The 17,171-nt window shown below is 43.5% G+C and overlaps 1 protein-coding gene across 1 annotated transcript in view; it reads left to right on the top strand.

The window, feature by feature from the left end:
• Positions 1-17,171, top strand: part of Dmrt1 (doublesex and mab-3 related transcription factor 1) — a 99,756-nt gene that overhangs the window by 50,346 nt on the left and 32,239 nt on the right. Inside the window, exon 4 of the mRNA XM_070035453.1 lies at positions 2,566-2,710. Within this exon, the coding sequence (XP_069891554.1) occupies positions 2,566-2,710 (145 nt within the window). The remainder of the gene's footprint in view (positions 1-2,565; positions 2,711-17,171) is intronic.

The following is a 17,171-nucleotide window of genomic DNA, read 5'->3' as shown; positions in this document are numbered from 1 at the left end:
CAGACATCTCAGGTGGGTGGAGACACGGCATATCAGAATTCCTTGGGGAGCCTTGGAAAGACTTCCAGTACAAATCATATACCACCTGGGGAGCTTTGGAAAGACAGTACAAGCCATATACCAGACAAGTTAAATCTGGTTTCTTGGGGTTATAGGTAGGTGTCAGTGTGGGTCCCCTCCTTCCCTTAGTGCAGTGGGAATCAAGGTTGAGAAACCAGAATCTGTATTTATAAATAAAGTTTTATTGGGACACAAGTCAGGCCCATTTGTTTGCCAGCTGCCTAGAGATTCCATGACTTGCAACCCTAAAGTATTTACTGTTTTACTCCTTTTGGTAAAAAGCTTGCTAATCCCTGCTGTGGAGTCTTTTGTGTACATTTGTCAAATGTATTTTTTTTCTTTTTAAGATTTGTGTTGTCTTACTGGTGAAAGAAAAAAAATGGTATTTGTCAAAGCCTGCACATCAAGTCCTGTGTGTTTCTTTGTGCATGGGAAAACTGAGAAGCATTTTCCATAGAGAGCTGACTTGTAGATACTGTCCATCCTAAGGGAGGAGAGACATGCCCAGAGCAGAACGGCCCTCTGTGCTTGTGTCGGCCCCCTGTTAACCCAGCATTCACGATGCACACTGTATCACTGACTTTTCCCTTGAAAGATGCTGAAGTTTGTTGTTACCATGGTAGCACTTCCAAGAAGCCATCAGGGCTCAGAAAGAGAAATCTTAGGAGCTCTAAGAGAAATGCATAGGTAGAAAAATTCTAAAAACCCACAAAAATAAAACCAACAACCCCAAAACATGTTCACAGAATGTATACACTTTTCCTGTTCTGTTGGAGAGTTGATGGTTATAAACAGTTGTTAAAAGAGTCTTCTAGAAGGTCTTTCTTTGGTAGTAGGCTCCTAAATGTGAGAGAAAGGGTGTCATTGATTTCAGCTCCTGTCACCAGAGCAAGGTTTGGGGACTGGCAGATTCACAATTGGTGGAGAACATTCCAGATTTGCAGGCTTCACCTAGCTTTACTATATATCCTTACTTCCATTTGCTCTATTTAAAAGACCCCCAAGTTATTTGTGCGCTGGTACAGGGAGCAATGAGAAGCCTTGGCTTAATTGATAACTGCCTGCTGCATAGTCAACTACACCCATCGATTGTCCTCTCTCTTAATGATTTCAAGGCTGCCTGATGGGACCTCTGACCCGAGCTGTGTCAGGAGGGTGGCAGTCCGTTCTTTGCCTTTGGCGATTTTCCATGTGCAGTTTGCTTGACCTCTTACTTAGGAAAGATTTAGAGGATGATTAGAAATGAAAACAGGGTGACTGGCCCACAAGAGATGCCACTGTATATATTTTGGAAAACACACTTGAAAGAGTAGAAGGAACTCGCCAAGGTAAACCTCATTTGAAAGGAAATTGTCACCTGTGAGGGATTGGCTTTGCTTTCCCAAGGGGCATGAATCCACCCCTCAGAGCATACAGTGGCTTAGGGAGAATCAAGCCCACATTTTTGAGAGCCTCACAGAATTAGGGAAACCAGGAACATCAGGTCTTTCTACCATGCAATGCCGTTACATTTAAAGGGCACGTAGGCCAGAGTGTCATGGGAAATAATGTTTCTAGAGAGCATTAAGGAGACCTCATACTTTATCTGCCAGGTTCTGCTTAGTTAGCACTGTTTTCTTTACCAAGTAACATTCTAAACATTTGGTTAAATAAATATAATTTTAAAATTATTTCTTAGTTCTGATCATAAGTGGCTTTTTTTTTTGGCCAGTCCTGGGGCTTGAACTCTGGTTTGGTAGGTTATTAGAGATAAGAATCTCATGGATTTTCCTGCCCAGGCTGGTTTTGAACTTCGATCTTCAGATCTCAGCCTCCTGAGTAGATAAGATTATAGGTGAGAGCCACTGGCACCAGGCTAAATATATTCTTACAGGGACAGTATAGGGTTGCCAAGGTTAAGATGCCACCTTACGCATGAGGAAGCCTTTAGAGGATCAATAGCATTCTTCAGCTAAAGAAGCTGGGTGACACATGACAGACTGTAGCTTCTACATACTGATTCTCTCCTCTCCACTTCCCTGCTCTCTTTAGGATTTGTCAACTCAGCATTGTACAGATTTTTACAGACACTCCAATAATTGTGAAATGCAACCTGGGTCTCACTGCTTTTGTGTCAGTCAGTGCTTCTGTCACTATGACAAATAAGAAAAAAAAATTGAAGTAGAGTTATTTTGGCTCATGGTTTCAGAGATTTCAGCCCTTGGTCAGCTGGCTCCCTTGTTTTTTGGGGGTCATGGATGACGCTGAACATTGTGATGGGGAGCTGGTTGGGGAACAGAGTAGCTCACTCATCATGCACAAGTAGGACAGACACGACAGACAGACAGACAGTGGGAGAAGGGAGAGACAGCAGTGGAAATCCCTAGTGATCTACATTGATTTTTAGCTCTACCCCATCTTCTAGCACTTCCCCGAATCATGCCACCAGCTGGAGACAGCACATGAGCCTGTGGGACACATTGCACATTTAAACCCTAACAGCAATCTTTCTTCCTCCTTCTGCAGATGAAAAACTCGGAGAACCGCCATGCAATGAGCTCCCAGTACCGGATGCATTCATATTACGGGCCTCCCTCCTACCTGGGCCAGAGCATGTCCCAGATCTTCACTTTTGATGACGGCCCTTCCTACTCGGAATCTAAAGCGAGTGGTAGGTGTCTGCTTGGGACAGGCTTTGGGTGGGAATGATTGCATCCAACACTAGGGCTCAAGCCCTATTCAAGAGCCTAGATGCAAGCTCAGTGTGTGTGAAAGCATTTAACTGTGGAATGGTTATGCTTTGCTTGATTTTTTTTTATTGTTTTATTGGGCTGGGAATGTGGCTTAGTGGTAGAGTGCTTGCCTAGCATGCATGAAGCCTTGGGTTCGATTCCTCAGTACCACAAAAACAGGAAAGGCCAGAAGTGGCACTGTGGCTCAAGTGGTAGAGTGCTAGCCTTGAGCAAAATCTCAGGGACAGTGCCCAGGAGCTGAGTTCAAGCCTCAGGACTGGCTAAGTAAATAAGATTGTTTTATTATAAAAGTGATGTACAGATGGATTACAGTTACATAATTCAGATAAAAGAGTACAATTCCTTTTGGACAATGTCACTCCTTCCCTCCAGTTTTTCCCTCATGTCCTCACCAGCTCCCCCCCCCCCTTTTTGAGGTAATCTCACTATGTAACTCAGGCTCGGCTTGAATTTGAGCTTATTTTGCCTCTGCCTCGAGTGTTGGAATTATTACAGGCATGCATCACCACATCTTGGTCTTCCTTGGTGATTCCCTCCCCCCCCCCACACACACTACTTTCCTACTTTATTAGGATTATGAAGGGATTAAACAAAGAGGAAGAAAAACACTTGAACGTACATAAAATTCAATTCTCTGAAAAATGCACTATAAGACTCTCAACAGTCCCTGGAAATTTGGTATTATTGACTTAGCTTTTTCCAGTGCCACTGGATGAACCGAAGTTAAAATTATTGGTAAATTTTCTTTTTCTAGAAACTTTGTTCTGGTTTTTGTACGGAAGGTTCTTTTTTTTTTCTTGTGTACGTGCATGCGTGTGTGCTTGCACACGCATGTGTGTGTTAGTCTTGGGGCTTGAATTCAGTGCCCTGGGTGCTGTCCCTGAGCTTTTTTGCTGTTTACCACATGAACCTCAGCTCCACTTCTGGCCTTTTGGTGTTTAATTGGAGAGAAATGTCTCACGGACTTTCCTGCCTGGGCTGGTTTCAAACTGTGATCCTCAGATCTCTGCCTTCTGAGTATGTAAGATTACAGGTGTGAGCCAGCTCATAGAAGTTTTACTTACCCAGTTCTATGGTGAAAACTGTATTAGAGTGTAATGAATGATTCTTTGCAAAAAGATGAGCAAGAGTAAAGAATTCAGCATGCAGCTTCCTAGAGAATAGACAGAAAACTTGAAGGGAGACTTCCTTCAAAATATCCTTTGTAGAAAGTAGAAAGGTAGGTTGTATAAACAATATAACATTTAAAGTAAGCAGTCATGAAGTTCTGCTGAGCAAACAGCCCCAAGTCCTCTTGATTTGGAAATCAGCCCACTAGATCCCTCCCTAGGCTGTTATGCTGATTCACCAACATTCTCTGAAAAGCATTTTTCACCTAACTGCTAGAAACTCAAAATTTCTTTAATCCAATATGCAGAAATTAAAATACTCACTGAAATCTTTCATGTTCCAAGCAATTTGTTTCCAACCAGCTACTGTAAAATTACTCATAATTGGAGCTGGGAAGGTGGCTCAGTGGTAGAGCGCTTGCCTTGCATGCCTGAGGCCCTGGGTTCGATTCCTCAGCACCACATAAGCAAAAAGAAAAAAGCCGGAAGTGGCACTGTGGCTCAAGTGGTAGAGCGCTAGCCTTGAGCTGAAGAGCTGAGGGACAGCGCCCAGGCCCAGAGTTCAGGCCCATGACCGGACTCAAAAAAAAATTATTCATAATAGAAATACCAAACATTTGGATAGCTTAATAATTACTATAGCTAAAGCATCTTTAGTACATGTTTCTTTTGTGCTGAGAATGTACACTATCTTACTAGCACCCCAAAAAACATGGCATAAAACGTGGTTCTGAAAAGGCTAGGTCGGCTACCAAAAAAACAGGCCCATACCTGTAATCCTATCTACTCAGGAGGCTGAGATTTGAGAATCCCTATTTGAAGCTACCCTAGGCAGAAAGAAGTTCTTATCTCACAGTTAACCACCAAAGAGCTAGAAGTGACATTGTGTTCCCAGAGTTCAAGCCCCAGTATCGGCACACATACACACAAAAAAGCAGTCTCAGAGATGTAAATTTTGTACTCTCAAAGCTGGTATCCTGTTGTTAAAATATTCAAGAAACAAGTAATATTTCTTTAAGCTGTATCCAGAGCACTTGAAAATGCCCTGTAGATCCTTACCCAGCCATGTTAGGAACATTGTCTTCCTGAGACTAAATTTTGTTTGATTCTTTTTGTGCCAGTCCCGGGGTTTGAACTCAGAGCCCTTACATTCTTGCTTGGCTCTTTTTGCTCAAGATTGGTACTCTATTATTTAAACCATACTTCTGCTTTTGAATTTTGCTTGACTTTTTTTTTTTTTTTTTTTGGCCATTCCTGGAGCTTGAACTCAGGGCCTGGACATTGTCCCTGAGCTTCTTTTGCTCAAGGCTAGCACTCTATCAATTGAGCCACAGTGTCACTCTGGCCTTTTCTGTTTATGTGGTACTGAGGAATCGAATCCAGGGCTTCATGCATGCTAGGCAAGCACTCTACCGCTAAGCCCTTTGTTTGATTCTTAATAGGATAATTTTTTTTCTCCCTTTCCTTTCTGGATACCTGTAGTGACAACAATAATTATTAGAGAATTCCGTTTAGTAGCTGAAAATGTCTTTTCTGGAAGACCGGTAAGAAAAACAGATTCCCCGGCCCCTCCTGCATTTATGGTACAAACTTGGGGCGTTTACATGCTAGGCAGATATTTCTGGGGACCTCCATTCCTGGTACCCAGGGACATGCCATTCCAGTCTGGATATTTTGTGTGTGAGACTGTGTGTGAAGTGAATTTTTGTATATTACTTGTTTCCCAGAAATTTTCATTTTAAAATTGAAGATGTATTCATCTTTTGGGGTAGAAATAACCCAATAAAACATTTTTTTTAATACAGGTGATCTCAGAGTTTATGCAGTAGCAATGCAAATAACTCTGATATAATGGCTTTGAAGTAAAAAATGGCTGCTTAATGAACCGGAGCACTTGGAAATACATAATTCTTCAACTTCAGTTTTAACCTTCTCCTAAACATTTAGGCGGTGGTAATAGGCAGGCTAGTCTTATGGTGCTGGGTTTCCAGATCTCCTTTTAAATTTTTTGTGTTACAACACCATCTTTTGTTTTAGCAAACACAATCCAGGCAGGAAGTGGAAGTCAGGAAGGCTTGAGTAGGAGGTGACACTAACCTACTAAGGCTTATCCTGTACTAAGTAAAATGTGGTTTTCCTTTTTGTTGTTGTTGGTGGTGGTTTTGGGGTTTGAACTCAGGTCCTGGGTGCTGTCCCTGAGCAATTTTGCTCAAAGCTAGTGCTCTACTATAGCTCTACTTCGGTTTTCTGGTGGTTAACCGGAGCTAAGAGTCTCACTGGGCTTGTGGGAAGGTGGCTTGTGCCTGTAATACTAGCTACTCAGGAGACTGAGATCTGAGAATTGTGTTTCAAAGCCAGTCCCTGTGAGACACTTATCTTTAGTTAACTACTCAAAAACTGGAAAATGGAACTGTGGCTCAGTGGTAGAGCGCTAGCCTTGAGCATAAGAGCTCAGGGAGAGTGCCCAAGTCCAGATTTCAAGCACCACAACTGACAAAAAAAAAAAACAAAAACAAAAACAAAAATCTCTCCTGGGGACTTTCTTGCCCATACTGGCTTTGAACTGTGGTCCTCAGATCTCAGCCTCCTGAGTAACTAGGATTGCAGGCATGAGCCACTGTGCCAGTGTGTGTGTGTGTGTGTGTGTGTGTGTGTGTGTGTGTGTGTGTGTGTGTGTGTGTGTGTGTGTGTGTGTGTGTGTGTGTGTGTGTGTGTGTGTGTGTGTGTGTGTGTGTGTGTGTTCCTCCTACCAATGCTCCTTGAGAAGCTGGGATCACAAGCATGAAATCACCACATCCTGCTTGTTGATAGAGATAGGGATCTAGCTAACTTTGCCCAGGCTGGCCTTCGACTGTGGTCCTCCTGTTCTCTGCTTCTCAGGTTAGCTGGGATTACAGGTGTGCACCACCTGGCCTGTCATTTTAAAATAAATTTATCATATAGGGAAACAAAAGCATGAAAGACCAGGGTCCTCACTGTTAATGTGACAGAGCTAGTGCACAATTTAGGAATGAAGCAGGTAATAATAAATAATTGTTCTAGAAATTTCTTCTAGAAATTAGGCAGGAAAGCCACTCGTAGGAAGAAATTGCCTGTGCTTCTTATTCTAGGAATAATGGAATATTTTTAGAGGCGGCTTTTTTGAGACAAAGGTGTAAATTCAGAGCAAGGCAGCAAGACAAAACTATAAGAGGCAATTTATTAGAGGCAGAGAGGAAGAAATCTGGAGAGGAGCAGGAGGCATTTGAATTTATGGCAGAGTTTGAGAAGCATAGACACAGAAGAAAAGAGGTTACAGTCCAGGAAAGCAAGGCCAATGCACCAGTGTTCACAGAGAGAAATTACTAGAATTTCTTACAACTTTTCTGCAGATGGACTCAGCTGAAAGTATGGATGCTGAGAGACCTGGGCCCTGCTTTGGGCCCTGTATCTCACAGTTGATCAGGTGTGCACGCTTGGGAAATGGAGGAGTAAACCAGGAGGAGCAATGGCAAAAGCTAATAATTACTTTGGGATGACTATGGAGAAAGGGATTATCCCAAACCTGGCTAATTTCTGAAAGTCATGTCTTTAGGATTTCACAGTGTGTGTTAGCTTGAGGCACGGGATTTTTACAAAGCAGGTAGGAGGCAAAGGCACAATATCTGGGATTAAGGCCCCATGGTTCATCTTTCAGGATATGTGAGCTTCCATTTTTCTCTTCAGGGCTTACACAGTGGGGAGCATTTGGAGAAGTTAAACCTTTGGATATCTTCAGATGGGAAGAAGGATATCATAGATGTGTGTGTGTGTGTGTGTGTGTGTGTGTGTGTGTGTGTGTGTGTGTGTGTGTGTATTGTGTGTTCCAGGCCTTGGGCTTGAACTCAGGGCTTGGATGCTATTCCTGAACTTTTTTGCTCAAGGCTGATATTCTAACACTTGAGCCAAAACTCCACTTTTGGCTTTTTGTTGGTTAATTGGAGATAAAACTTTGCTGTCTGGACTGACTTTGAACCATGATCCTTAGATCTCAGCCTCCTGAGTAGCTAGGATTACAGATGTGAGCCACCAGGACCTGGTTTAGAATTTCCATTTATTTTAGGTAAAGAAGGTCATGGGAAAAAATAGGTTGGTGGGGAGTAAAAGGTGTGTGTGTGTGTGTGTGTGTGTGTGTGTGTGTGTGTGTGTGTGTGTGTGTGTGTGTGTGTGTGTGTGTGTTGCTGGGAATTGAACCCTTAGTCTCGCACATGCCAAGCAAGTGCTCTACCACCAAGCTACATCCCAACCCCTAGGGGATTAATTTTGCACCTGTTATATTTGAAATATTCATGATACATTCCAATTGATTGTCAAGTGAGAGTTGGATCTAGGAAATTTAAAGCTAAGAAAACTAACCCTTCTCTGCTAGGAATAAACATTTGAGGTTTCATGGGTAGATATGATTTGAAATCAGGATGAGGAAATGACCTAAAGAAATGAATGTAGATGAAGGATAAGGGATTAAGGCTGAGTCTTTGGGCTCCCAGTGGTCAGAACTTTGGTGGATGGAGGGTAGAGTGGGGAGTAGGCAGTAAGCACATCAGTGGTTGGGTCTTGGAAACTAAGAGGAGGAGTTATTTCAGTGAAGAGAGCCAAACAGTGCTCCTGAGATGTTTGTCTGTTGCCAGGTAGGCATGGTGGGTGGCTTGGCTGTTTAGCCATGTTGATAGTGAAGTGGGACCAGAACCTGACAGGATATTCAGGAGTGCATGAAAGAGGAGAAGCAGGTAGAGAGTTCAGACAGCAGTTCTGGGTGGAGGCGGGAGGTAGTTTATGGTGGGAATGAGTGAGCAGAGCGGTGACTAGAAGCAGAGGTGAAGATGGAGGAGAAGTCATTTCTTTGGATACAGAGAGGAGTCAAGGTGGCCCTGAGAGCTGATGGGGGTGAAAATTTGCTGGTACGGGGTGTGCACACAGTAGCCACAGCTGTGTCCCTGTTGCTTTTGCCTCAGTTTCCCTACCTGGTACAGTTAAGTGAGGAACCAGGTTCTGAAGCCCACATTGATGCAGTGGGAAGGGGGGGAGGGTGGAGGTAAATAAGCCCAGCAAGGCACAAATGCCTTCCTGTCAGGGGAAGCTGGGGTGGCTGGCACTTCTTATAAGGAACAAAGATGTTCCAGAAACGTTTCAGAGTCTAGTCCAGACTACAGGGAGGCTGGGGCTGCTTTTGCCATGTGCGTATGTTTTGCCCTGAGTGGCGTGGCCAGCCTGTAAGAGAGGGAAATGCTGACCTTAGAGTTTCCCTGCTTTAAGAACAGTCGATTACATTTGATGTAACATTTAGAAGATGGTTGAGTTGAACTTAATCTTGACACGGTGGGAAATGACTTCTCATTTGGTAGATTTCAAAGAAAAGAGCACTGGGCTGGGAAATTTATTTTCCTTATGTGACCTTGATACGCTCACTTGGGGTTTTGAGCAGAAAGGCAAGTGGACCAGTCAGAGGCCGGGAGCAAGCACGCAGTGGGAGAAGGAAGGGAAAGGCCTTTCTAGAAGACGTCTGGCTCCAACACCAGCCCGAGGCCCAACAGCAAGAAGCTCATTGATGGTTCCATAGTTTCTGTTTGCTCCCTTCTCTGGACAGTTAAAAGCAATTTGTGTTTGTGTGTGTTTGCGCGCGCGTGCATGCATGCATGCATGCTAGTCCTGGGGCTTGAACTCAGGTTCCGGGCTCTGTCCCTGAGCTTCTTTGTTCTTAATACTAGCTTTCTATCACTTGAGCCACAGCACCACTTCTGGCTTTTTCCAAGTAGTTAATTGGAGATAAGAGTCTCATGGACTTTCCTGCCCAGGCTGGCTTCATACTTGATCCTCAGATCTCAGCCTCCTGAGTAGCTAGGATTATAGGCATGAGCTACCAGTGCCTGGCTTCTATTTTTGTTGTTGTTTTTTTAATTTATTTTTTTATTACCTTTAAGTAGTTGTACAAAGGAATTTGCCACTCAAAAAATCAGTTAAGTATATACACCTTGATTGGTGGTATCTCTTTCATCATTCACCTCCATACCACCCAACACTATTTTTGTAGGATATGCATTGAGTATTATGACTACATCCTCCCCCCCTTTCCTCTCTTCATTCCTCTATCCCCTGCCCTGTGTCCATCCTTCCCCACCTTTGAAACACTTACTTTCATTTTCATTCTGGCGTTCATTTTTTTGGACTATGAGTTCATTTTTGTAAGGAACCTCACCATTTGAATTCTTCCCTATACAGACTCTTACTTCAGGTCGTGCATCTGTATGAACTTGTATTCAATCCCATGTGTTTACTTGCGTATTTATAAATTAGTTCTAGCTTTCACATATGAGAGAAAATACACGTCCTTTGCCTCTAAGCCCAATTTAACTTCATTTAACATGTTTTTTTTTCCCATTTCTTTGCAAATGATCTGTTTTCATTTTTCCTAATGGATGAGTAGGATTTCATTGTGCTCATATACACATTTACTTGATCCATTCATCCACTGAAGGGCATCTGGGCTCTTTCTGTACCTTGGCTATGGTGAACAGAGCAGTAATGAACATGATTGTGCTAGTGGCTTTATTATATCCTGACTTGTAATATTTCAGATAAATTCCCAAGAATGAGTTTCTGGATTGTAGTATATTCTACATTGAGATATTTTTTTTAATTTGTGTCAGTTGTGGGGCTTGAACTCTGGGCCTGGGCAGTGTCCCTAAGCTCTTCAGCCCAAGGGTAGTGCTCTACCACTTTGAGCCACAGCTCAAATTCCCGTTTTCTGGTGTTTAATTGGAGATAAGAGTCTCATGGACTCCCCTGCTTGGGCTGGCTTTGAACTGCAAGCCTCAGAGCTCAGCCTCCTGATTAGCTAGGATTATACATGTGAGCCTCCAATGCCCAGCTATGTTGAGTTTTTTGAGGAATCTCCAAACTGATTTCTAGAAAGGTTGTGCTAGTTTACATTCCCAGCAGTAGGATATTAGTTTTTTGTTTGTTCGTTTGTTTTGTCCATATCCTTGGTCAGCAACTGTTGTTATTTGTAATATTTTGTTGTTGTTGTTGGTGGTGGTTGTGGGGCTTGAACTTGTGGCCTGGGCACTGTCCCCCAGCTCTTTTGCTCAGGCTAGTGCTCTGCCACTGGAGCCACAGCTCCACTGTTGATTTTATTCTTGATGGTAGTAGCCATTCTAACTGGGATGAGGTGGGCGTCTCAGTGTTGTTTTGATTTGCATTTCCTCTTTGGCCCACAGGGTCAAGCATTTTCAAGGTTTGTTTTTAAAATAGTCCGAACAGTTTGCTAAGCACCCTGGTGACTTAACGTACAGGAAGTGCAAAAAAAAAAAGAGAGGGGAGGGGTACGTAAGGGCCTTAGCAGGTATTAATAATGAGGACATTGTTCAGGGAGGACAAGAAGGGTATAAAGTGAGTGAGATTGAGGGTCCTGCCATGTCCCCTGTGGAGTGAGATGCCAGTATTTGATAAGACCACTGCCAGTCTGTCATCTAGAAACTTCCCAGAGACGCAAGGCAGGGAGATGGGAAGAAAATGGCTCTCCAGCACAGTCACAAGCAGATGTGGCTGGGGTGTGTCCTCTCACAGAGGGCCATCTCTGCGTTCTCCAGATGCCCACCTTCGGCAGTGATGCCCGGCCTCGGGCAGTGTCCTCAGAGGTCTGCCACCTGGATGGTTCATGGTTTCTTGAATGAATGAGAAACCAACTGTTGGATTCTTTCTGTTCAGGTCTCACTGACCTGGAGTTTAGGCATGGTGGGAAAGCAATCAGTGCAGTAAATCAGAGCAAGCCATTATGGTCACACCCCCAGGCCACAGACATTCTGGATTTATATCATGGGGGGGGGTGGGAAACTTCCCTTTGGAAAACTAGAATTTTAAGGACTTATTCTTCACATAGGGCTGGTCTTTGATGAAGAACGCAGCCCTGCCAGAGTTGGGAGGGGTTTTCTCTATATTCCCACTCAACAAGATCAGTGAGGGCAGAGGGCTGCGACTTCTGATTGTTAGGATTTAAGACGAACAGGCAGCCAGGATCTTGTGGCTCATGCTTGTAATTCTGGCTACTCAGGAGCCTGAGATCTGAGGATCACAGTTTGAAGCCAGCCTGGGAAAAGTCCACGAGCTTCTTATCTCCAATTAACCACCAAAATGCTGGAAGTGGCTCAAGTGGTAGAGTGCCAGTCTAAAGCAATTAAAAACAAACAAACAAACTATGGACAGTCCCCACCCCCTGAGTTCAAGCCCCAGTCTGACACGGAGGAAAAAGAACAAAAAGGAAGAGCTAGTGTCAGAACTTGTGCCTCTGAGCTACTTGTCCTAGACTTTGCTTGTCCCTTTTCCCCTTCCTCATTCTTCCTCCTCCCTCTCCCTTCCTTCCTTTTCTCCTTTCCTTCCTTTTACTCTTCCTTCCCTTATAAACATTTGCGTAGTTCTTACAACATCTTTAAGATAACGTCCTGTGCACTTTATGGTTATAACTTACCTAACTCTGTTAACATTATGGTCCCATTTCACCAGACAATGGCTTGAGGTAGGAAAGAGCCAGGGTCCTGCTTTTTGTGAGGTATAAGGAGGAGGTGGTTTGTCTAAGACCTCACTAGCCATTGGTCTTGGGCTCTTTGGGTTGATGTCTTTCCAAGACATTGATGGCTAGAACTGGGGTTTGAGAGCGCATAAGGACATGTCCTATCTTCTGGGACTCAAACCATGGTCCAGATAGAACTTTTTCTTATATTGGTGAAATGTCAGAACCCGTTGGCACAAGCCTCATGCATGAATGCACCACCTAGGGGTGTCTTTTGGTAGCAGCTGGCATCAGCAAAACTCTCCACAGCAGTGTGAAACCTAACAGCATGTCAGGACTGATATTACTGCTGACGTCTTTCTCCTAATATTACCCAACAAGCACAGCAAAGCCATGTTTAGCTATGTGATTATATTTGAACTTCCTTTTTCTGTAATAAGAAAGTCAGGTGCAAATGTTCCTATTGGACGAGCAGGTGGCAAAAGAGCAGATAACTTGTTATTACATGGATATTAGAAATGCAAATAGAAGCACAGTCAGATGCTTCTGTTGTTATTTTTCTTTTTCTGTTCTATTTTTTGAGACCAGGTCTTTCTATTATATAGTCCAAGCTGGCCTTATGTTTGTGACCTACTGCCTCAGCCTTCCAAGTGTTGAGATTACAGGTGTGTGTCACCAGGCCCTGCTATCGGGTGTTTTATTAAATAGTCTTTTTGCTTTTCTGTTTTCCTGTGATCATCATCTATTAACTAGTCACATATGCTAACAGCCATTTATTTTTAAATTAGTGTGAATGAAAGGTACATTTTTTTTCCAGATGCGTTTTGGAAAAGATGCTATTTTTACTCTCTGCCTAATCTATAAGGTCTTTACCATAGGGTAGCCTTTTTACATCTTAAACTTGTTTGTGAAAAGCTATCTATCCATTCAGGGCACAAAGCAGATAAGCGGTCATGTCACACATCAAGCTGGTCTGTGTTGTCACTGAACCAACTACTCTTCTTTTGAGCAGTCCTGGAGAACTGGGTATTGGTGGCTCACACCTGCAATCCTATTTGAAGCCAATTAGGCAGGGAAAAAAAAAATCTGTGAAGACTCTTACCTCCAGTGAACCCGCACAATGTTCAACTGGAGGCGAGGCTCGTGTGGTAGAGCACTTAACAGTGAGCAAGCGAGCTGAGGGGGCGTGAGGCCTGAGTTCAAGCCCTTGTGCCGTGACCCCAGCCCCAATTGCATCCTTGTGGTCCTCGGTTGCAAGTGACCGTGTTCAAACCTGAGCTGTTTTCCTCAGATTTCTTCCTTTGACTTTACTCTGCCAGGCCTTCATGCTTTCCTTTTGTGTGTGTGTGTTACGGGGACTGGGGGGGGGAGCGGGAAGACCCAGTATGGAGTAACTCAAGAGTTTATTTTCCCGGCCTGGCTTTTCAGAGGCACGGCCCAGACCAAGTACAACTTGAATAACCTTCAGGAAAGCTGTGCTGTCCTTCTGTCGGCCCCGCTGTCTTTGAAAATTGCCTCCAGAGTTAGTGAGCAGGAACAGTTAAGATTTACAAACAATGATGAAGCTTGTCACGCATCCTTCACCATTCATCATCCGGGTGCCGTGCCTGGGCGGTGAAGTGTTCTTCATAAAAACCAGTTCAGTGTGAAATACACCTCGCTGCAATGTTTACTGCTCTGAAGCTCGTCAGCGGCCCTTTATAGTAAATCCAGATTGCGATGTGACATTACAGTATATCATTGCCCGGCGCCGTGGGGTTTACACCAACAGTGAATGCAGCGCACACCAGATGAGGTGTCCACATTGAGTTATGTCAGAATTTGGCTGTTATATGGGGATAGCTTTGGTTTTCTGAACACTGAAAGTTAGCTTTATATGTATTTATATTTATATATAGGCATCTACTTCCCATTGTGCACAACATACACACGGGGATAGATGGTATAGGCGGAGGTCAGCCTATGGTGTACAAGTATGGTGACCGGATTTTATGTACCTACCCAACTGTTGTTCGTGGAGATCAACCTAAATGGAATCTTGGTGTCTGTGGAGGGGGGGGGGGGTCGGGGATTTGGAGTGGATGGTTGGTTGGTCTGTAGAAGTGGACTTGATCTTGCGTTGTGTATAGTGATCATGTTTACTGTCCTTTCTTGAACAAAAAAAAAACCCAAGTAACTCTTACCTCCTGGAATTATCATTGAACATCATTAGGCTCCTTGGATAGTAGGGCAGAGAGAGGAAACTACAGCCCTCCTCCCAGCCCCCATCGCCCTGCTATTGGTCCCTGTCTGTCCCATCGAGGGTACACATCTGGGGAGGCCACTGGAGTTACTGTGTGTGGACTGTTGTTGTTTTGAGTTGGGTATCAGAACAGAGGCGACTGCTTCCCGTTTTGGCAAAAGATGCTGCTTCTTGGAGGAGATTGATGAGGCTCTGCAATCAGAAAGCGCTTGCGGAATTTACAGCGTGATCAGGTTTATTTACATTGGCCCTAAAAGGGATGGTATTAAAAATGAGCCCCAGCAAAATAGAATATTCAGAGATAACAGCAGACTTCAGTCCCTCACTCAAAAGGCTTTAAGTGGTACATTAAAGGTGGCTTAGCACACCTTTTAAAATTTTCCGTTACCTGTCGCAAGGTTCTTAGGAAAACCCTTTGTGGTCTTATATATCTGGCTGCAATTGAATTTGGTGTCAGTTGCTTCATTTTACACCTAGGTTAGAGGTGTTAAAGTTGAGGTTGAGCCAGGTGTGCAGGTGACTCCTCACACCTGTAATCCTGGCCACTCCCGAGGCTGAGATTGGAGGATTATAGTTTAAAGCCAGCCCAAGGCAACAGATTCCATGACATTCTTATCTCTAGTTAACCATCAAAAATCTGGAAGTGCAGCTGTGGCTCAAGTGGTGGAGAACTAGCCTTGAACATAAAAGAGCTGAGAGACAGCGTCTAGGCCATGAGTTCAAGCCCCAATACTGGTACAAAAAAAAGTTGTTGTCTCTAAAATTTAAACTTAATTCAGCACCTTATGTTTTTATGTGCTATGTCTAACCACCTGTGCCTCACATTTCACTGAATATCTAGGACAGAGGGCGGACTGGGAAGTGGATAGAAGACAGCAGAAACTTCCCTAAGAATTTCCAGAACTTTCCAGCGTCATGTTGCTTTTAAGAACAGTCCATGAGGGGGTGCTAATCCGTCTTAGGGCTGTTTCCTTATTGGATTGAAGCCTTTGTATGGATTTCTCAGTAAAAAGCAATTTGTGGATTGTAATTTATCCTTGAACGTATTAACTGTATTGTTTCTTCGCCTGCTTAGGTAATTCATAGGCCCACAGGTAAAGAGAACCATACATCTTTCTTCATATTTTTTTTTCAGTTTCTGGAGTTCATTTTGATAAATATTATTTTATATGATCAGAGGCACTGAGTCATTGTGCCTTTGTATTCCTCTCCTAAATGTATCTCCATATTTTATGTTAGATAAATTAGTAAAACAGCAAATGAAATTAATTCTGTCATTCAGAATTAAAATGGAAATTTGTTCTTGTATTTCTTTTTTTTTTGCCAGTCCTGGGGCTTGAACTCGGGGCCTGGGCACTGTCCCTACGCTTCTTTCTCTCAACGCTAGTGCTCTACCACTTGAGCCACAGTTTCTTGGAGTTTCTTCTGAGTTTCTTGGAGATGAGTCTAACATATATATTATATAAAATAATATTCTATGAAACCAACTCCAAGAAAAGGAAACGAGACATTTTTTAGTTGCTGTTGGCTGTTTTTGTTTTCCTTTTGTCTTGTTTATTCGTTTGTATTTAGGAAGGTAAGGGAGGGCACAGAAAAGTTGGAACAATGATGAGCAAGAACAACAGTGATAACTCACTTAGACACTGTGGAAAATCAACTGGGGATCTTATGGGTGGGGATGGGAAGGAAAAAACCAGGGGAGAGCAACAGAAGGGGAGACATGGTTGAAAAAGAATTGTACTTATTATTCATTACCTGATTCATGTAACTGTAACCCTTCTATATATCAACTCTACAACAACAACTTGAAAAAAAAAAGTCATAGAAGACTGTCTTGCTTGGCTTTGAACTGTGGTCCTTAGATCTCAGCCTCCTGAGTAGCCAGGATTACAGGTGTGAGCCAAATACATAATACAGGCTTTTACCTGGATTTTATGAGTTGTTCTCCTCCAGTTTGGCCCAGAAGCTCTTGTGCTGGGCCAGGTCCTGGGTCTCTCTAGTTAATAAAATTTTTTATTTCAGGGCTGGGAAGGTGGCTCAGTGGTAGAGCGCTTGCCTTACATGCATGAGGCCCTGGGTTCGATTCCTCAGCACCACATAAGCAAAAAGAAAAAAGCCGGAAGTGGCACTGTGGCTCAAGTGGTAGAGCGCTAGCCTTGAGCTGAAGAGCTGAGGGACAGCGCCCAGACCCAGAGTTCAGGCCCCACGACCGGACCCCCCCCAAAAAAATTTTTATTTCATTTCAGTAAAGAATTAATAAATCCAGCCCAGCACCAGCAGCTCATACCTGTAATCCTAGCCACTCAGGAACCAGCTCTGAGAATTACAGTTTAAAAAATCAGCCCAAGCAGAAAAGTCTGTGAGACACTTATCTCTAATTATCCCAAGAAGCTGTAAATGGAGCTATAGCTGATAGAACACAAGTCTAGGAGAGAAAAAGCCAAGTGATATCACCCAGGCTTTGAGCTCAAGCCCTAGTACCAGCACCAAAAGAAAAAAAATGAATC

The sequence above is a fragment of the Dipodomys merriami genome, unplaced genomic scaffold, assembly GCF_024711535.1.
Source record: "Dipodomys merriami isolate MVZ:Mamm:240054 unplaced genomic scaffold, mDipMer1.0.p SCAF_26, whole genome shotgun sequence".
Lineage (NCBI taxonomy): Eukaryota > Metazoa > Chordata > Mammalia > Rodentia > Heteromyidae > Dipodomys > Dipodomys merriami.
Note: the sequence above shows the minus strand (reverse complement) of the source record. Positions and strands in the feature narration are given on the sequence as shown.